We start from the raw sequence: 21,131 nt of genomic DNA, 5'->3' as shown, positions 1-21,131 counted from the left end.
TGGAGAAGTGAAATGATTGACTTAAGACCACATGGCTTTATACGTATTACAGGCAGCATTTAATTTGAGGACCCTCTAACATCAAAACTCATCTTACTCTTTCTTCTACTTCAGGCTCTGCCTTTTCCAGGGTACAGAAGTGTATGAAGGACTGGTGGGGTTTGGAAGTGTGGGGAAGAGGCACTCTAGGCTGGCAAAGGAGCAGGGTGAGAACATACCCAGTGAGTTTGGGGAGCTGTGAGGAGGCTGGTCTGATTGGATCTCAGGGGTTCAGAGGGAACAGTGGGAACCAAAGCTGGAAGAGTGAGGGCTGTAACTTATCAGGCCGAGCATTCAGACTTGATGGATAAGCAGTGAGTGAGTGAATTCTGGGGTGAAGGATACAGAGCTGGTGTTTTGAAGACCTATCTTGATGGGCCAGGGGAAGGTTGCTCACCCGCTATAATGGTTCTCAAGGAGAAGCATGTGGCCACGTGAGATGGATCCCATCCCCTCCTCCAACTCCACCCCCAGATCTCCCTGGGTAGGGGAGGACAACCAGCAGGCAACAGCTTGCCTCCGAGGGCCACTGAGTGTTCCCTCCATCGGGGTCACCTTCCACGTCAACCCTGCCAACACTGGGGTTATCCTCAGCTGTACTTCCCATGTCCTAGATGGCTCATCAGGCCCTAAGCACCCCCTCAGTCCCCAACGGTTCCCCTCCTCCATGCCTTTGCAGTTTTCTGTCCAAATAAGGTGTCCTCTTCCCTCCCCAGCAGACTCCTATTTATCTGTCAAGATCTAGTTCAATTGCTTTTTTTTTTTTTTCCTGCAACCTTTGTGACTCAGAGGCAAGATTCGATTCCTCCACTGGACCCTGGCCGTCCCTTCCACCTCTCTACACTGCCACTGTCTGTTCTCACTGTGTGAGTTTTAGGTGCATGGGGAGGATTTACGATGCAGGTCCTTGAGTTGCTCCTTCTGGTGGGCAGAATAGACAGGGCCAAGGTAGGAGGGGGCAAGTGATCTAAACCTGCCTCCCCAAATACCAAGGGGTGCAGGCCCATTTGAGCTGGACTCTGAAGGGCTTGGCTGGCATGCAGGCAGGGTGGGGAGCAGTGTCCAGTAAGGAAGCACACTGCATCCAGTGGCCGGGGCACTGGATGGCCATGGGGCAGGATGGGGACAGAGTCTGCTTTGGCCACTGATTAAGGGGCAGGTTGAGGGGGCTGGTGCTGGGGCATTTCAAAAGGCAGTGTTTAGGACTCAGAGCTGCTGAGAGGCAGTATGTAGGAGTTTGAGGGTTTAAGGTGCTGCCTGGTGTTGGGATTGCTAAGGCCAAAGACAGATTATGCAGGACCAAAAAGGAAGCCTGGGTAAAGCAGCTGTCCCCCCACCGTAGGCACATCATGACAGTATCAATACACACCTCGCTTGTGGTCAAGTCCTGTTTATTTTAGAAGGATAAACAGCAGAACTAGGAAGGAGTGATGAGAACAAGACCCCAGTCCCCTTGACAGGGCCAGATCCAGCACAGGCTCTGTCTGTGTGTGGGATCAAGGCTGACCCAGCAGCCTCGACCAGCCTTTTTCTGTGAGGACAGGGTGTGTGGACAACCTGGGCAGAGGTGAATCTTCCATGGGGGTGGGGGTGGGGGTGGAGGAAGTTGTCTCCGAGTCCCTTTGAACACCGTGAAAAAGACCACAGGGCCCAAACACCCTTGGCCAAGAGCACCCCAAGCTGCCTCTGTCTGTGCCTGGGACAAAGCCACATTCTGGAGGGGAAACTATGGTGCCCTCTGGTCACCAGGAAGGCCCCAGGTGTTCAAGAACAACATGCAGTGAGGCCTTCTGGCCAGCAAGCACCTGCTTCCCCAGCCCCAGTCATCTCTGCAGAGTCTTGCACGAAAGGCAGCAAGACTTCCCGGGCTCTTATACATACTGTTTCTTGGAAGCAGAGCTGCTGGGGCGACTGGGGGATTTCTGGCCACTCTGGGGGGGCGGGTCCAGGAAGAGGGGGTGTCTGGAAGAAGCCAGCCTCTCCTCCGTAGTCAGGTTGGCCCAGTTCTGCTCACTGGACGAGAGCCCATTGTAGGTGGGGCATGGCGGGGATGAGGGCCCCTCACCCACGGGGAGGTAGAAGAAGACCTGGTCAGCATAAGGCTCCGAGGAGGCGCCCTGGGCTGGGGGCGTGTCCTGGCTCTGCCGGGCCCTCATGGCCCGGTTAAGGCAGCGGCACAGCAGGTACGCCAGCTCCAGCAGGTTGAGCACCAGGGAGATGAGTCCAACCACCAGCATGAAGATGATGAAGATAGTCTTCTCTGTGGGGCGTGAGACAAAGCAATCTACGAGGTAGGGGCAGGGTGAGCGCTGGCACACGAACACAGGCTCCATGGTCCAGCCATAGAGACGCCACTGGCCGTACAGGAAGCCTGCCTCTAGCACACTCTTGCAGAGCACGCTGGCCACATAGGTGCCCATCAGCGCCCCGCGGATCCGCAGGTGACCGTCCTCCGCCACCGAGATCTTGGCCATCTGTCGCTCTATGGCTGCCAGCGCCCGCTCCACGCGTGGGTCCTTGGCCGGCAGTGCCCGCAGCTCCCCCTCTTTCTGCCGCAGCCGCTCCTCGCGCCGAGACAGGTAAATGACATGGCCCAGGTAGACCAGGGTGGGCGTGCTGACGAAGAGGAACTGCAGCACCCAGTAGCGGATGTGGGAGATGGGGAAGGCCTGGTCGTAGCAGACGTTGGTGCAGCCTGGCTGGGCCGTGTTACACTCGAAATCCGACTGCTCGTCGCCCCACACTGACTCACCAGCCAGGCCCAGGATGAGGATGCGGAAGATGAAAAGGACCGTCAGCCAGATCTTGCCCACCACGGTCGAGTGCTCCTGGACCTGGTCCAGCAGCTTCTCAAGGAAGCCCCAGTCGCCCATGGTTCCTGGGCCTCCGTCTGCAGGGAGACAGAGGACACTGTCAGCATCCTTCTCAGCTGTCCTAGCAATAAGCCTGCAGGGAGGCCGGCCACACCCATTTTACCTACAGGGAAACTGAGCTCCAGGAGGGGAAGGGACTGGCCTGGGGACTCACACCCAGATCTTTGGATGATGACTGCTAAGCTCTGGCAAGGGTACAGCTAGGGTCCCTGTCTAGTCACATGTGTCCCTCTTGTTCCCAGCTGCAGTCCCAGGGTGACCACAGCCGAAGGAGGTCTGGATCAAGGTGAGGCTCCTGAGCCTAAGGGAATAGAGAATTTGAGGAACTTATCCAAGGTCACACAGCTGTGCCATGCCCCTCCTCCCTTTTGCTCAGGACAGGCTGTCCCCCGCAGTGGGGGTGGTGGTGACACCTTCAGCTTCTCAGGGGGCCGAAAGCCTCAGGTCCCCACTCCCCACCCCACCCGCTCTCACCCAGCTGGCCTCACTCTAACCTCTGAGTTTATGGTGGGGTGGGTGAAGGCATGCTAGACACTCAAGGCAGCATCCTGCATTAGCTCCACCTGTCAGCGATACTGACCACCTGCCGCTTAAGTACCAACACTTGATCCTGTCCCCTTTCTCTATCCCCTCCCCCTGCCAAAGCTGTTTCTGCCAAATTCTAGACTCTTGAAAGGAATTGTCATAGCAGGGTGGAGGCACAGGCCACAGAGTTCCCAGAACATCACGGGGAGAGTGGGGGGAGGAAGGTAGGGGAAAGGGGCAGGGGTGGTGCTTCTCCCCAGGAGCAGAGCTGCTTAGAGCCAGGCTCTGGAACCAGACCTGGGTTCAAATTCTGACTCTTCTACAAACTGGGACCTTGGATAAGTGACGACCTCTGAGCACTCTCCTGTAAAATGGAAATGATACTGTTCTTACCGCCTAGGGTTCTAAGGATGCAACCGAAGGAGGCAGGAGCCTGGCTTAGCACAGGCTGGGTGAGCGCGGCCGCGGTGGGTCCCCCAGCAGCCACCCTCAGCCCCTGGCACGTGGCAACCTGTCCCTGCCCGCTCGTCAGCTGGCAGGTGGCGCCCCAGCCCAACTCACCGCCTGCCTGCCGGCGGCCCAGGTGGCGAGGGGGACGCGCGTCGGCCGGAGCGGCGCCCGTGGGAGCCCTGCCTGCTGGACGGCGCCTGGCGGCGGGGGCGCCTTAAATAGCACGCGGGGCGGGGTGGGGTCAGGAAGCGGCGGGAGGGCGGCGGGCGCTGTTCCGAGCCGAGCGGGGGCGGGACGGGAGGTGCAGGCTCCCTGCAGCCACACTCAAGGAAGGGGCCCGGGAGGTGGCACCGGGGGTCCGAGAGGGAAGAGGATGAGAAACCGCTGCTTTCCATGTCTGCCCTCCGAGGTCTTCAGGCCGACAGACTCTCCCAGCCTCAGCTTCTTTGGCTGTGGAACAGGTTCTCGCAGAGGGGGTTTCGGAGTTTTGAGTTCCCAGGGTGGCTACATTTGAAAGGATTGCAGCCAGGACTTTCTGATCTCAGGCAACTGGCCTGAGAGGCTGTGAGAGATGGGTGGGTGGGGATGAGGGTGAGGGGGCCTCCAGGGAAGGGCATCTGCTTGACCCCTTGGTGAGAAGGGAGAAGACCTCTCATTTGTGGGGTGGCCACGGGGTGCCCCACGCAGTGCCAGGACTTGGTAATCAAGACTCATTAGGGGGCCTCCCTGGTGGCGCAAGTGGTTGAGAGTCCGCCTGCCGATGCAGGGGATACGGGTTCGTGCCCCGGGCTGGGAGGATCCCATGTGCCGCGGAGCGGCTGGGCCCGTGAGCCATGGCCGCTGAGCCTGCGCGTCCGGAGCCTGTGCTCCGCAACGGGGGAGGCCACAACAGTGAGAGGCCCGCATACCGCAAAAAAAAAAAAAAAAAAAAAAAAGACTCATTAGGGCATGGGGAACCACAATGGGAGAGAAGGGTTATAATCTGCCCTCCCTGGCGCCTGTGGTGGAGCTGGGGTCTCTACCCAGCCCCTGTTCTTGCAGAATTCTCAAACATCCCCACTCCTGGGCAGGCTACACAATCAGAGGGCACTAAGCAGTGCCCATGGACCACGTGAGACTGGGGAGGTGATGGCTGGGGGGGACTCTCCCGACCATTAGCTTGGATCCCATTCTCATGCCTCTAAAGACGGGGTGGGGGGAGACATCCAAAGGAATTAAGGGTGGGCAGAGCCTGCCATTGTGCATTCGGGCATCACCCTGTGTGTGAACACTCGTGTGCTGCAGGCACTGTATGTGGAGCTGGGGATTTCACCACAAACCAGCCAGGTGTGGCCTCTGGCCTGGGGCTCCCACTGGCTGGAGCAGAAGGTGGGAACTGAGCATATCAGCCCTTGGGTTAGAGTAAATGCACACAGTTCTCCTGAGAACTACCAGACTCAGAGGGACTTGGTTAGGAGCGTTTCCTGGAGGGGACTGCGCTAGCCACGTCGATGGGCACAATCAACAATCTATAGTAGGAATAGAAAAGAGTTTTATTTGAGCCAAACTGAGGATTCGTGTCCAGGAAATAGCCTCTCAGATAACTCTGAGGAACTGCTCTGGAGAAGCATGGTTTTCAGCACAGTTTATATCTTGTCAGAACAAAGAACATCAAACAAGTCAGGGATACATTCCTTCAAGGTTTCAAGAAAAACAAAAACCAAAAAACCCCAAAGCCCGAAAAGCCACAGCTCAGCAGCACACAGTGAGTCAGTACGGCCTTGGCACCTGGGAAGGGAGTCGTCATTGCAGGAGTAGCAGCCGGGCGTCCCAGGAAGGGAGGCATGATGTGACCTTTATTTTTAACATGAACATTCTTAACTTCTGGTCAATGCACCCTTTTCTTTAATAATTAAAGCAGATGAACAACGTAGGTTTGATAGGTCACAAACAGGCTGTTTTAGTTAGCATAAAATTCAAATTAACTCATGTACAAGGCAGAATGACTTTCCCATACTGCAATATGTGAAACTTGCTTTCGTCAGCCAGATGGGGGTTGGGGGGAGAGCATTCTAGGCAGAAGAACAGCATGAGCAAAGGCCCAAGGACTGGGGGCTGCGAGGTCCTGAGGCTTCACCGGCCTTGTGGGAGAGGCAGTGGGACCTAGAAGTTGAGACTTTTCTGTTTATCTCTGTGCCCTTAGGCACGTTGTTTAAACCCCTGTGCCTCAGTTTCTTCCCCTATAGATTGGGGAGGTAATAGTTCCTACTGTATAGGGCTGATGGGAGATCCAATCAAAGCACATAGCAAAATACTAGTACACAGCAAGTTTTCCAATGGATGGTGGCTAAAAACGTTGTAACAAAACATTTTTGTGACAAAAAGGGTCAGTGGCTTGGTCTTGGTGGGAGCAGAAAGGGCTGAAAGGGAGGGAGCTGGGGTCAGAATGTTGGTGAAGGATAGGACAGCTAAGGACAGGGAATGTGGCAGGAGGGGTCCAAGGCCTGGGGCCGGTGTCAGAAAGGTCCCGTGTTTCTCCACAACAGGATTCAATCTTTGGATTCCTGGTGCCCCAGGGTGGGTGCCCCAGGGTCCTGCCTTCAGCCCTCGCAGGAGGACTTCTGGGGCAGCAAGTGTGGTGGGCTCAGCCCAGACCTCAACTTCAGGAGGCCGAGCTAGCTTCCCCTTCCAGGACTGTCCCTCAGGGCCATGATGAGCTGAGCCTCCTGGATTTCCAAAGCTGACGAGGAGCCCATGAAATTCTGACCCCTGAGGCCATGAGAACCGAGGTCCCTGGAGGCGGGTTCTCACCACGCCCCCACTACAGCCTCTGCTCCCAGAGTTCCTCTCCTGTGGCTGGGCCCAGGCCCTCCCAAAGCTTTTGTGATCCCAGCTACTGGGAAGGAGGGAGGAGCTGCCCTCACCCTCACCCCTTCCTTAGGGGCTCTGGAGGTCAGAGTTTGAATGATCCCTCCCCTTCCTGGAAAGGAAGAGCCGGGGTCAGCCAAGACAATCCCACAGCCTGGCCATTCCACCTGGGAAACATCCTTAGATCCCCACACCTCCCTCTGTTCCCACTGCCCTGACCCTGTTTAGGCCACCATCTCAGTGGCCTCCCAACTGGTCTCCTGGCTTCCAGCCCAGCCCCACCCTTCGCCAGAAATCAGACCACACGCTGCCCTGCTTAGAACCCTTCTGTGGCTCTCCTTTGCCTCCTGGCCTCAAGCACCTCTCCAGCCTCCTCCCTCTTCCCCTTTCACTCAGTGATCCAGCTGTACTTGACTCTGGCCTTTGTCCGTGCTGTCCCCTCTGCCTGGGGCACCCTCACATGCTCAGCCCTACAGTCGTTCAGGACTTTCCTCCATGTCCCTTCCCTCAGAAATCCCCTTGCTGGCCTCCTCTGGATTAGATGAGCCTTTATGTTCTCAGCGGCTCACCTACTGCCCCTGGGTGCGGTGTTTAGTTGTGTTACATACATTCACATTGTTGTGCAATAGATCTCCAGAGCATTTTCATCTTGCAAAACTGAAACTCTATACACTTGAAACCATCCCCATTTCCCGTTCCCCCACCCAGGGTGCATTGTTTACTTGTCTTTGTCTTTACCCCCTCCCCTATTAGTCTGGGAGCCCCTTGAGGACAGGCAGCTGAGTCCTGTTTACACGCCCAGCACCTAGCAGGGCCCCAGGCTCGTATACGAATTTATGAATTCAACAAATTATTTACTGAGCACTGCCTGGTGCTGCGGCTCTGTCCTCGACACTGGAGATCAACCAGGAACCAGCAATAACAGAACTCCCTGTCTTGTGGGCTTTACATTCTAGCCGGAGGGAGACAGACAGAATATAGAATATGTTAGCTGGTGATACCTGTTAGGTGGAGAGTAAAGCAGGAAAGGAGGATCAGGGCGCAGGGGGTGGTGGTTTCAATTTTGAACAGAAGAAGGGAGAAATTCTCATGAAGCAGCTGACCTCTGATGCGGGCCCTGAAGGAAAGGAGGGACCCCTGTGGTTCTCGGGAGGAAAGCACATTCCAGGCAGAGGGAAAGAGAGTGCAAAGGCCCTGAGGCAGGAATGTGCCTGGTGTTTCCTGCCTGAGGGAGAGCAAGGAGGTCAGCATGACTGAGTGAGGTCAGCAAGGAGAAGAGATGAGGGTTCAGAAAGGGAACAGGTGGGGCAGGTCTTGTAGGCCCCTAAAGGCCAGTGTGAGATGCCTTTGGAGGTCTGGGGCAGAGGAGTGACATGGCCTGATTTAGGTTTTATGGCACCACCCTGGCTGCTGTGCTGGGAATAGACTGTGGGAGTGGGTGGTGGCATGGTTGTGCCTGGATATTTACTGGATATGTTAGCGCTGAACTAACATGTTATGACACTGTCTCCTTTTATCTCTACAACAATCCTAGGAGTGGATACTGTCCTGAGTGCAGGGCTGAATATGTTCCTTTTGCCCCTCAGATCTGCTCTGTGCCCTGGGAGGCTGACCCGTACTGACTGTCTCAATAGGCTTCTGTGCCCTCTGGTTTCTGGTTGTGTTGGGTCAGTGGGAGCCTCTGGCAGGTGAGTAGGAGATGGTAGAGTGAAGTCATGGTATTTATTTGATTGCTGCAGTTGGATGCATCCTTGCAGCCTTTGTGTGGCAACCCATCCATTGCTACCCTGGTACTAGCCCCAGGGTACCTTTTATGGGTTTCCTTAATCATGCCTATACCTTCAAAAACAGTCCCTCAAGGAAACTCTTTGAAGTTCCTTGGTTTGAATGTGCCGTCTGTTTCCTGTTGAGACCCTGACTGATAAAATTCCCATTGTATTGATGACAAGACTGAGGTTCTGAAAGCCTGTCCAAGGTGCAGCATGGTGAAGCTGTGGTCATGAAGTGGTTAAGCTATGATTTAACCTGGGAGGTGAGTGTCAGCCCAACCCGGGCCCTTTAAACTTGGCTGGCTTATGCACCACAGTAACGACTACGCGTGAGAGCAAAGGTGAACCCCAGCCTGTCCTGTCGACACAATGACCCGTCCTTTCCCTGCCTGCATTGGCTCTTGGCTCACTGCCTCCTGGATTTCTGGCTCCTGGCCTTGGCTTTGATAGTTACTAAATGTTCCTCTGGGTGAATATAGCCTTGCACCCCCTTTTGCTTTCCATCCTGTCCTGGCTTGGATGTTGGTGTTCCTGAAATTTCAGGTCATCACACCGTGCTGGGAGTGGGGCTGGGATCCACCTGGGGTTGGTTAGTGCAGGAGATGAGTGTGCCTCTGTCTCCCCCAGGCTCTGAGCTCCTTGGGCTCAGGTCCTATTCCCCTGTGCAATCCTCGTGTCTGCCAGGGGCCTGGGGTGGAGAAAATGCTCAGGGGAAATGGAAGGAGTGGATAGTGCTTGGGTGAGGCTGGGGCTTCATGCCTTTAGAGGAGCCTGTTGTGAGCATATGGGAGTGAGAGTACGAATAACAGGGATTTTGTGTACACAGGGTGGGGATGCACGTTGTGGATGGCAGTGACCGGGTTACAAAGGAGGAAGGAGTGTGGTTTGTCTGCAACCAGAGGGGTGTGACTGTGTGCGCTCAGGGCAGGGCCTCACTATGAAGGGCTAGCGGTGCTGTTGTAGAGGGAGCACAGCGCCCTCTTGTGACCACGTCTACAATCACAGCATGTATATCTGTAGGTTCCGCGCCAGATCCCTCCTGGGTCAACCCCAGCCCCAGCCTAAATTCAGCTCGAGCCATGGAGCTCTCTCCCCTTCTGAGGGGCTACCTTCTCTGCCCTCAGGGTCTTGTGGGTGGGAGTGTGGGAGAAAAGAAGAGAGTCAACCTGTATAAAAGACAGCCTTTATTGATTTCAAAGAAATTGCCTTGGGGGATGTTCCTATCAGCACATCCACCCCAAGTCCCTGAGAGTAGGGTCTGAAAGGCTGGCAACACACTGAGTACACTTGTGGGAGGAAGATGGGAGCAAAGCTGCCTGAGGGTGGAGGAATAAGATGGGAGGGGGGTTCCCAAAGGGCAGTGGTGACCCAGAGGATCTCTGAGTGTCTCAAGCCTACTGGTATCACCAGAGCCTACTCCTCCCCTTCCCAGGCTCACTCTCAGCCTCCAGACCTCCACTGCTGGGAGGATACTTCCTTTCCATCCCAGGAATCTGGGTGCTTCTCCCAAAGGAATGAAGATTCCCTTTGGTCTGGTACATCTCACCAGACCCAGGGCAAGCATCTTTCCTTTTGTGGCCTCCAGGCCTCTGCACCTGCTTTTGTCTGCTAGGAATCACTTCTCACCTCTCTTAAACATTCCTCCCTCAGGGAAGCCTCTCCTCATTATCCCCTCCTGGCTTAGGTGAAGCCCAGCAGAGTCCTCTAAGTGTCCCCTTGCAGGCAGTAGTTAATTTGCTTGTCTTTCTCCCAGGAGGGCTGCCAGTGGGCCTGTGGTGTGACCTATACCAGATAGACAGCACAGTGCCCAGCGCTCCAAAAAATCTGCTAGGGGCTTCCCTGGTGGCGCAGTGGTTGAGAGTCCGCCTGCCGATGCAGGGGACACGGGTTCGGGTCCCGGTCCGGGAAGTTCCCACATGCCGTGGAGCGGCTGGACCCGTGAGCCATGGCCGCTGAGCCTGCGCGTCTGGAACCTGTGCTCCGCAACGGGAGAGGCCACAACAGTGAGAGGCCCGCGTACCGCAAAAAAAAAAAAAAAAAAAAATCTGCTAAAGAGATTGAATAGCGTAGTGAATTCAGAGTGGGGCCCCCCAGCCCTGGGAGGACCCCTCCACCGGCACAATACCTCCCTGCCTGTCCCCACGGGCAGCCCAGGATCGCTCGCTCCCCAGCCTGTGGTCAGATGGGGGTCATGTTGGGTGCTGAAGCACATAGCTTCTCGTTGCCGGAATCCGGGCCCAACTCCCCGGCCTCCACCAGCTTGTGGTGGCAGCGGCAGGTGGAGGCCTGGCTGGCGGAGGATGGGGGGCTGTGGCCCCGGAGGCCGCTCTTTCTGGGAAGGCTTCGCACGACCCTGTGGAAGATGAGGTAGCAGATCTCGCAGAAGGTGAGCACGATGCAGACGGCGGAGGCGCCCACCATGAAGTAGGTGAAGAGCTTCTTCTCGGTGGGCCGGGCGATGTAGCAGTCCACGATGTTGGGGCAGGGGGCCACGTTGGCGCACTGGACCAGGCGGGGCATGCTGAAGCCGTACCAGAGAGTGTGCAGCAGGTAGAGGAAGAGGAATTCGATGAGGAGCTTGAAGATGAGGCTTAACAGGTAGGTCCACCAGAGGCCGCCGTGCTTCTTGCCCGCGTTGTCGTACAGCTTGGTGCACTGGTCGCCGTGTTTCTGGCGGTGCCGCCGCTCCCGCTCCTCGCGGTAGGCCACGTGCAGGATGACCAGCAGCGATGGGCACGTGACGAAGATGAGCTGCAGGGCCCAGAGGCGGATGTTGGAGATGGGGAAGAACTCGTCGTAGCAGACGTTGGTGCAGCCTGGCTGCTTGGTGTTGCAGTCAAAGTCCTTCTGCTCGTCCCCCCACACACGCTCTGCAGCCACCACATACACCAGCACGCGGAAGACGAACACCACCGACAACCAGATGCGTCCGAAAGCTGTGGAGTACTTGTTCACCCCGCTCAGTAGGGCCTGGAGCGTCTTCCAGTCCATGGTGCCTGGTGGGGGCGCTGGGGGCCGTGCCCGCCTGACAGGATGGGGAAACTGGTCTGAGAATGAGTAGATGACATTTATAGAGCATTTACTATGTGCCAGGCGCTGTTCTGAGTTCTCTATGTGGATGGATTCGTTTGATCATCCCAACGACCCTATGAGATCAGGACTGTTATTCTTCCTAAGCTACAGAGAGGAAACAGGCAGAGAGGCTAAGTAACCTGCCCAAAGTCACAGAGCTATACGCCAGAAGGAAGGGAATGTGCATTTGCTGATAATAACAGTTATTATTTATTGAGCATTTACAATGAGCCAGGCAAGGAGCTAAATACTTTATGTGCTGGATCTCATTTAATCCTTATAAGGACCTTGTGAGGTAGACACTATTATGCTTCTCACTGACAGATGAAGAAACTGATAATCAAATGAGAAAATGATTGCAAAGCACTCAGTACACAGTAAGTGCTCAATAAATGCTGGCTATCCATTGTGAAATCTAGAGCGGTCAAGTCACTCATTTAAAACTAGAATTGAATTCAAGGCTGGGCTGTCCACCACCTGCTCTCCATTTCTCTGCTGGATGCCTGCCCCAGACCAGGTTCTCAAAACTTACCTCGTTGATGCCTCGCTATCATCCTGTGAAGTTGGGGTGAGGAATCCCAGATAGGAAACTGGGGCTTGGAGAGGGGAAATAATCTCCCCAAGGTCCCACAGGCAGCGGGTGGTGAAGTTGGGAGACCAGTTCAGGTTGGGGGGGGTGCATGGAGAGGGTAATGATCTGGTTCCTGGGGACACCAGATCCAGGAAAAATCTAGGGACACCCTCCTTCCCTGTGCCAGAACCTGGGGGAGCCCCAGACACACCAGCAATCCGGGATGCCGGAGCTTTGTGGTGGGGAGTCATGCTTTGTTCAGGTCCCCAGATCACACATCTTCCTCCCAGTCCTGGAATGACTCAGAGGGTGTGGACAGGTGGGTCTGCCTGAGTGCACCTAGTGTCTACATGCTGCAAAGGGTGTTGGGAGCATATGCCTCTCCGTGTGTACGTGTGGGCTTGTGTGCACACGTGAGTGCTCCTGGAGCTGCTCTGTGACTCTGAGCATGCATGCTGACTGAGGGTCCACCCCTGCATCACCACTTCTCACCCCTCCACCGCCACCCCCCCTGCTCCAAACCACCATCATCCTTGCTGGTATTATTACCAAAGCCTCCTGGCTGGCCTTCAAGTGTCTGCTCCTGTGCCCGCAGAGTCCATTAAATTGAATCATGTCACTCCCTTGTTTAAAACTTTCTACTAGCTTCTCATTACGCTGAGAATAAAACCCCAGTTTCTACATTCTCACCCTACTCTCCTACACCCTCCAACTGCCTCTCTGCTCGGGCCGCAATGGGGGCCTCTGGGGCTTTGTAATTATTCCTCCTGCCTAGAATGCTCTTCCTCCAGAAACTGGCATGGCTGCATCCTTCTCATTACTGAGGCCTCTGCTAAAACATCCTCTTCTTAGAGGCCACCCTAGATTACCCTGGATCTGGAAGCCCCTGCCCTCCCAGTCACTCTGCTCCTGTCCCCTTTATTTTCGTCCCGGAATTTAATTACCAGTGGGAATTAAAGTATTTGTTTAATCCTCTACCTCTCTGAATTTTCATGAACTTCTGTTTCACAAGGGCGATTATTTTATATGCACTGGCAGCAGCACACAGTAACATACTTAGAATAAAAAGAAAGTGTCTGCCTCAACTCAGCTCCTTCTAAGACCTGTCCTTTGGGGAGGGGCAGTGGGATGTGCATTGAGCATGGAGTCACATCTGGATTCAAGCTTCAGCTCTATGCCTTCTTCCTGGGCGACTTCCAAGTCCTCCTAATCTCTTTGACCTTCTTTCCTTATCTCTAAAGGGAAATAACTCCTACTTTCTTGAGCTGTGGTAAGAGTGGTAAAAGACCATTCCCTTCCCAGCCTGCCACTCACCTGGCGAGAGTTCAAGGAGACTGGAGTGGAGGTTGGAACCCTGTCTGCCAGCCCCGCAGGAGAGGGGCCCTGACAGGTGCTTCCACCTGAGCCTTCTCAGGGCGGCCCACCTGGGGGCTGCCCCCTCCTGGGCCCCCACCTTCTACCTTCCAGTCCTGTCTGCCCAGTCCTGTCTAACACACCCTAGGGACGCGACTCACCGGCAAAGAATTTCCCTCCAAGCCCAGGCCCGGGACTGGTGGAGCCGGATCTGGTCCCCCATGCGGCCCCCCAGCAGCGGCTCCCAGCTATCCGCTTTTCCCCTGCCCTGGGACCAAGGCGCGCCCAGCTTTCACCGCCACTCCACAGTGCCGGCCGGCCCCCTCCTCGGGGCAGAACTCCCCTCCCCTCTCCACCCCCTACCCCAGCCGTCACCAGCACCAAGTTTCCGTCCATTCCAGGCAGCTTGGGAGCCTGCCGACGGGGGAGGGGGTTGTCCGGGCACCTTCAGCAGCTGGAGCCCCCTCCCCGCCCGGAACGGAGGGGTGAGAAGGCAAGTGGGGAGTGGGGTGGGTCTAGTTCCCTCGACCTCCTCCCATCCCCTCACCTGCCAGTCTCAGCCTGGCCCGAAGGCAGGATCAAGCCTCCGCCCCGCCCGGGGTCGCCGGGGAGCGCTCAGCGGCCGTGGGCGCGGGGTGGGGAGGCGCCCCGCACTCACCAGCAGCGGCGCGGCCAGCGGGGGGCCGGGACCCCGCGTTCTCGAGGCCCGCAGCGGAGGCGAGCGGGGCCGGAGTCGAGTCTCTGCAGTGGCGGCGAGGCGCGTGGCGGCAGGCACAGCCGGGGGCGGCGTGGAGGAGGGAGGGTCAGGGGAGGAGCTCGGGAGCCGCCCGCCGCAGGGGGTCGGGTTTTAGTCCAGACACTGTCACTCGTTCCCCCGGCAACCTTTTCCCGGGCTTGACGCCCGTCTGAGCCTGGGCTTCTTCTTCATGTGTGAAACGGGGGCACCTGTGGCCCTGGGCATGGCTGTGGCAAAGGGTCCGATGAGATTCGGAGCGTGAAGCGCTCTAAACTGGTTAAGAGTGGTCCCCGGACGGACTGCAATCAGGACTCGCCCACGTGCGTTACCACGGGTACTGTGTCCGCTCCCTGCGGGTCACTGTCCCCGCCTGGCGCTGGGTCTCGACCACTCCCGGAGGCTGCCCTCCCCGCGTAGGTGCTTGGCTCAGGCTCCGCGTCCTGGAATGGGCATGGGCACTTTGGAGAACCAGGGTAGGGGGCAGACCCTGTGCCCGCAGCAGGAAGGGGCACTGCGCCTGGACAGGAGATGGGGGGATCCTTCGTCCAGGGGTGAGGGCCGGATGGGGGGAGGCCGTTGCCTGGAGTTACTGCTGGGGGCAAATCCCGTGTGCGGTGTGGGGCGGGAGTAAGAGAGAGGTGAGGGAGCGGAGCCTGCGCTTTAGACCCCCTGCGGAGGGAGGCGGGGTCTGCGGTTGGGCTGGGCTGGGCTGGGCTCTGGGGATAAGGACGCTTTGTCTTAGTTATTAGTGTGCCACGACTAGGAACGTAATGAGAGCCCCGGGGCCTCAGCCTGGTTAGGGAACCCCCAGGGTTTCCGGCCTCCCAGGGATCCTGGTATCTTAGTCACCAAACGGCCTGAGCACTCCTTGTCTGGACAGAGATGATGTTGCTAGCTGGAGGGTGATTATACAAGGCATCTTCCCAGGACTGTACTGGTTTATGCCTGTGGCCCTGGTGTAATTAACAGCATCCGCTTTTACTCTCAAAAGTAACTCCAAACTTGGAAAGATCAATTGCACCATCACCCTACCTACTACTGCTGGTAGAAAACTAACACTCGAACCCGTGTCCCCTGCATTGGCAGGCAGACTCCCAACCACTGCACCACCAGGGACGTCCCACCCTTTTGCTCTTTCCCATGACAATAGATACTCTGGTATTTCTCTGTCTTGACAAACAAAAGTCCCTTGACCCCACATTTTCCAGCATCTGCCTCGTTTCTTTCCATTCCTTTATAGCATAACTTCTCGGATGAGTTGTCTTGATTCCTCACTTCCTTTTACTTTCTCTCTCTCTCTCTTTTGCTCCATATAGTCCACCTACACCGCTCTTGCCAAGGTTCCCGTAGCTAAATCCCACAGTTAAGTTTCAACCCTTATCTTTCCCTGCACTCCCAGCAGCGTTTGGCGGCCAGCACATCACATCCCCTGGCTTTTCACCTTCTTTTCTGGCCTTTCTTTCTAGATCTCCTTTGCTGGTTCCCCCTGATCTCCCTGACCTCTAAATATTGGGGTGCCCGGGGGCTCAGTCCTAGGACTCCTCTGTCCTCACTCAGTCTCTTGGTAATGCAATCCCTCTCGGGGTTCAAAATATCAAAATTCAGCTGACAACTCCTAAATACTTATCTCCAGCCCAGACCGTTTCCCTGAACTCCAGACCCCTGTGTGCAGCTGCCACTCAACCTCTCTCTCAGGACGTCTAGCAGGTATCGCAAACTTCTCACATCCAAATTCGTCTTCTTAATGGGATTGCCAGATATAGAAACGAAGCAAAACAAAAGCAAAAACAAAAAACCAAACCCAGGACACTCAGTTAAATTTAAGTTTCACATAGTCCATGAGACATACTTAAAACTAAAAAAAAAAATTTCTGTTGTTTATCTGAAATTGGAATTTCACTGAGTGTCCTGTATTCTATCTAGCAACCTACTCCTTGGATTCCTCTCCACCTTCTCTACTCATGTACTCCTAGAGTAAACAGCAGTGTTACTCATCTACCTGTTCAGGCCCCATACAGAGTCATGTTGACTCATTTTTCTCATACCTCACATTCAATGGCAGTGAATAATTTTTCTTTTCTCTTCTCTTCTTTTCTTTCCCTTTCTTTTCTATTTCCTCCCTTCCTTCCTTCCACTCTCTTCCTTCCTTCCTTCCTTCCTTTCTCTTTCTTTCTTTCTTTTTCACTCTCTCTTTCTTTTTCACTCTCTCTCTCTTTCTTTTTCTTTCTCTCTGTCTCTACTCCTTTCTTCTTTCCTTCCTTCCTCCCTCCCTCCCTCACTCCCTCCCTTCCTTCCTTCCTTTCTCTCTCTCTCTCCTTCTTCCTTTCTCTCTCTCTCTCTCTCTCTTCTCTCTTTCTTTCTTGACTTTGGAACAGAGAAAGGTTTATTGCAAGGTCTGAGCAAGGAGAACGGGTGGCTCGGGCTCAAAGAGTCCACACTTTCAATGTCACTGAATTATTTTGTCTCTACTTTCAGATTATTTTCAGAATCCGGACACTACTCACTGACTCCATTAGTATTATTCTGGTAACATTAAGGTCACGAATCATTTCTTTCCTGCATCACTGCAATAGCCTTACAGCTGGTCACCCTGCTTTATTCCTTGCCCCATCTATCTATTGCTAGAAATGCTCCACAGGCTTCCTGCTCACTCAGAATGACAGCCAAAGGCATCAGGATGGCTTTTAGGACCCTATGTGAGCTGGTCCTTCTCAGACTCACCAGTGTGCTCTGGCCTCATATTCCACACCTCTTGACTCTCCCCCTTCCCTGCCTCATTGACTTCCTTGCTGTCCTGGGTCCACAGTGGGTCTTCCCTAGCCTCAGCCCCTGTGAACTTGCCCTTCCTTCTAGCTGACACACTTACCCCCAAACCTCTGCCTGGCTTGCCCCCTCACCTTGCCTAGCCGCCCCATTCAAATTGCAGTTCCCGTCTCCGTGCTCCTTCCATCCCTTCCTGCTTTATCTTTCTCCTTAGTACTAGAATCATGTAGCGTATTTTATATTTTGCTTATGCTTCTTGTTAATTGTCTCCCAATCACTAGAATCTACAGTCATCTTTGTCTGTTGCGTCCACTAGTGTATTCCCAATTCCTGAAACAGTGCCTGGCACTTTGTGGACAAAAGTACTCACCAAATGAGCGAATGGCACCATCAAGCACAATAACCTCCTGTCCCAGGCCAGTACATAGCAGCTGTTTAATCAGCCCCTTCTAGCTTAGTCTCCCACCCTCCGACCCTCCAGAAGTCTCTCCCTGACTGCCTGCCCTCCTCCAGGAAGCCTTTACTGACCGAGCCTTGTCTGTCTCCCTTTCTTCTTGCCACCACACCCAAATCCCTGGAACTCAAGGGTCAGGTGAGCTGTGTGTCTGGCTGAGTCTGTCTGTCCTCATCCAGCCACTGCTGTCCTTCTGGATGGGCGGAAGCTCTTTGCTTGGGCATCAGATAAGCCAGCCTGGGGTGCGGCGTGTGCAATATGCCTGAAGCCAACCAGCCACCTGCAGTGTGGGAGGTTCTGGAGCTTTGGTCCTGGGCCGACTAAGTGATGGGCACTGGGCACCGGGGACTAGAGCCTAGACTGGGTCTGGGCTGCAGGACTGTGTTTCCTGAACTCACTGTTCCTGCAAACTGGGGAGGTCATGATCTTGGCACCTGTGTAGGTGGTTTGCCATTAGCTGAGCTGGGAGCACAAGAGGAGCAGACAGGGTGGGGAAGAAGGGGCCTTGTGCCTGGAGTTTGCTAAATGATATTTGTGTTTGTAAATGATCTTCCCTTGCAGCCACGTTGACAGGGGCCATCGGGACATTCTGACATGGCTGTAAAAACCCTTTCTTGAGATGCAAGCACGTAGAAGACAGTTTTGCCCCGTTTGCCACTCCATCCCTGAGCCTCACCGGAAGCCCAACCCTTGGCCTCTCCCAGGTCCTCAGGGCTGGGGCGTGGCTCAGGACTGGTTGTTTCTATACAGCCAAACTGTCCTCTGCATCCAAATGCCCTGCCAGGTGGTCTGAGCTCCCTGTGGGACAACACGCATGTGGATGTCCGGAGGCAGTTGGATGCATGGGCCTGAGCCTCGGGAAAGAGAAGAACACTCTCGTGCCTTGCTAGTGCAAATGCAAAACGGTGCAGCCGCTGAAGAAAACAGCTTGGTGGTTACTCAAAAAAGTTAAGCATAGAATTACCACTTGACCCAGCAAGTTCCTGCCTAGGTGTATACCCGAAAGATCTGGGAACAGGGACTCAGATACCTGTGCATGAATGTTCATAGCAACACTGTTCACAATAGCCAGTGTTTGAAAACAACCTGAATGTCCATCAAAGGAAGAATGGATGAATAAAATGTAGTCTATCCATACAATAGTATATTTTTCAGCCATAAAAAGGAATCAAGTTCTGATACATGCTACAACATGGATGAATCTTGAAAACATTATGCTAAGTGAAATACACCAAACACAAAGGACAAATATCGTATAATTTCACTTATATGACATATCTAGAATAGGTGAATTCATAGAGACAGTAAGTTGTCAGAGGTTACCAGGGGCTGGGTGGAAGGGTGGGTGGGGGTTAGTGTTTAATGGGTATAGACTTTTTTTCAGAGGTGATGAAAATGTTCTAGAAATAGTAGTGACGGTTGTACGCCTTGTGAATGTAATTAACACTATTGAATTTTACACTTAAAAATGATTAAAATGGTAATTTCATTTTGTATATATTTTATCACCATTAAAAAAATGAAGGAAAAAGAAAAAGGGGATGGAAATATGGGTTTGGGAGTCAGTGGTGTCCAGATGGTAATGAAGGCCATGGGGGAGGACGAGTTCACCCAGGGAGGGCGTGGACACTGAGGACTGCGGATGGACGGCCTGGGACAGAGCCCTGAGGACCTCCCCAACGAAGTGGGCAGGTGAAGGAGATTGAGGGGGAGTGGCTGGAACAACAGGAAAACTGGAAGAGTGGTGTCCTAGAAGCCTGGATATGTTAGTCGGCACCCTGGATTGCAAATGACAGAAACCCACCTTGAGTTAGTTTGGGCACAAAGGGGAATTGATTGGTTTGCAGAAACGTGGGAAGGGCAGGGGTACCTTGGGACTCCACAAGCACCTGGCCCAAGTCACGTCTGCTTTCTAGGACGTCTCTCCTGCTTGCCTCCCTCTGCTCCTCCGGGACTGCTGGCTTCCCTCTCCTCGTACGGACGAGCTTCTGCAACAAGGCTTTTTTTTTTTAATTTTAAAAATTTATTTATTTATTCATTATTTATTTTTGGTTGCATTGGGTCTTTGTTGCTGTGCACGGGCTTTCTCTAGTTGTGGCGAGCGGGGGCTGCTCTTTTTTGCAGTGCGTGGGCTTCTCATTGCGGTGGCTTCTCTTGTTGCGGAGCACGGGCTCTAGGTGAGTGGGCTTCAGTAGTTGTGGCACACGGCCTCAGTAGTTGTTGCTCGTGGGCTCTAGAACGCAGGCTTAGTAGTTGTGGCGCACAGGCTTAGTTGCTCCGCAACATGTGGGATCTTCCCAGACCAGGGAAGCCCCTGCACAAGGCTTTTGCTCATGGCCTGTAGCAACCTGAGCACACACCTCCCCAGGTTTTGCTGCTACATGCTTCCCTTAGGAAGGATTCAAGTAACCTGGAGAAGACACCTGAGTGGCCCCACCTCGAGCACATATCCACTCTGAGGTCATGGGGCCAGGATGCATGCTGATAGTTGCTTTTGTTACCGAGTCTAAGCTCATACTGCTCGCTCCACGCAGGCCAATAGTTGAGAGACGAGTTGTTGGGACAAGGGATAACAATTTTATTCAGAAAGCCAGCAAACTGGGAAGATGGTGGACTCATGCCCCAAACAACCATCTTGCTTGAGTTAGAATTCAGGCTCCTTCTATACCAGAAGGGGAAGGAGTAAAGTCAAACACTTCCTGGTTCCCATCAACCCCCGGAGGGGATGTGTTAATTTCTTCCTCCCTGCAGTCATTCACAGGTGGGCCTGGCCAGGATGTTTCCTGTGAGCTAAACAAAGGTATTTTAGCTTAATGCTCATTACCTGAGTAACAGGGTTCCCAGAGATGGGCCATTATGTACAATTTAAGCTTATAGGCAACATCCCTTTAGTGATTAACTTGTAATAGAATACAAAATGTTCTTCCCTGTTATACCTTTAGCACCCCAGTTTAGAGGGAGGGGAGAATCCTGGGTGCACAAGACCACATAGGGGAAGAGGCTCAAGAAGGAAGGCTGTTTAACCTGTAAGATGACTCATGGTTTAAGATGAGGACTGGGAACACCTGCTGGGCTTAGCAACAAAAGAGTCTTAGGTGTGCTTGGCAAGGGCAAGTCTGAGTGCTGGGGCAGAGACTGGCTTATACCTGGTGGGAGTGAGTGGGAGGTGCGGACATTGAGTCAGTACATGAAGACCAAGACCTCTGACTCAGGAGGCACAGCTGTGAGAGCCAGGAGAGGGATGAGGAGGTAGCTGCAGGAGACGGGGTCAAGGAGGGGTTTTGTTTTTGTTTTTTGGATGGAGAGAGGTGAGCATGCTTGGATGCTGGGAGAGCCTGGAGAGAAGCAGAGGTTGAAGAAACAGGAGAGAGTAAGGAGGTGGGGAGGGAGGGCATCTGAGCATGGGGTGAGGGGCAGATTAGAGCCTTGGCTGGAGCAGGCTCACGCCTTTTTCTGTGCTGGGGGAAAGGAGGAGGACCCGTGTGGATACGGTTGGTCTATAGGTCTGGTGGCTGTAGACGGGAGAGCGTTCTTCTCAGGCAGCTTTTATTTTCTTGGAGAGGTAGAATGAAAACAAGATGGAACTGGCTAGAAGGAGAGTAGAGAAAGTTGAGAAGGCTACCAGCATGAACAGCAGCAGAGAGACCGAAGCAGGGAAGAATGGGGACAGTCAGATTGG

At 54.3% G+C, this 21,131-nt stretch overlaps 2 protein-coding genes across 5 annotated transcripts; both read right to left on the bottom strand.

Annotated features, from left to right (window-relative positions):
- Positions 1-1,910: 1,910 nt before the first annotated feature.
- Positions 1,911-2,912, bottom strand: GJA4 (gap junction protein alpha 4). The gene has a single exon (XM_060082072.1). The coding sequence runs from the start codon at positions 2,910-2,912 to the stop codon at positions 1,911-1,913; it is 1,002 nt and encodes a 333-aa protein (XP_059938055.1).
- A 6,773-nt stretch (positions 2,913-9,685) lies between these two features.
- GJB3 (gap junction protein beta 3) lies at positions 9,686-14,718 on the bottom strand. 4 transcript variants are annotated; one of them, XM_060082031.1, is made up of 2 exons: positions 14,158-14,718; positions 9,686-11,550 (listed from the first exon to the last, which is right to left on the bottom strand). In XM_060082031.1, exon 2 carries the CDS (start codon positions 11,492-11,494, stop codon positions 10,682-10,684), a length of 813 nt encoding a protein of 270 aa, XP_059938014.1. In that variant the 5' UTR covers positions 11,495-11,550; positions 14,158-14,718; the 3' UTR covers positions 9,686-10,681. The 4 variants fall into 4 exon arrangements, with proteins under 4 accessions (XP_059938014.1, XP_059938024.1, XP_059938042.1 ...); XM_060082041.1 differs by having other exon boundaries at positions 9,686-11,528; XM_060082059.1 differs by lacking the exon at positions 14,158-14,718 and adding an exon at positions 14,047-14,140 and having other exon boundaries at positions 9,686-11,528.
- Between the last annotated feature and the right edge of the window lie 6,413 nt (positions 14,719-21,131).

Source organism: Mesoplodon densirostris, chromosome 2, assembly GCF_025265405.1.
Source record: "Mesoplodon densirostris isolate mMesDen1 chromosome 2, mMesDen1 primary haplotype, whole genome shotgun sequence".
Taxonomy (NCBI): Eukaryota; Metazoa; Chordata; class Mammalia; order Artiodactyla; family Ziphiidae; genus Mesoplodon; species Mesoplodon densirostris.
This window is presented reverse-complemented; position numbering and strand designations above follow the sequence as displayed.

Bases quoted from the DNA above. Each gene is read 5' to 3' on its own strand.
- GJA4 (XM_060082072.1), bottom strand. From the start codon at position 2,912: ATGGGCGACTGGGGCTTCCTTGAGAAGCTGCTGGACCAGGTCCAGGAG.
- GJB3 (XM_060082031.1), bottom strand. From the start codon at position 11,494: ATGGACTGGAAGACGCTCCAGGCCCTACTGAGCGGGGTGAACAAGTAC.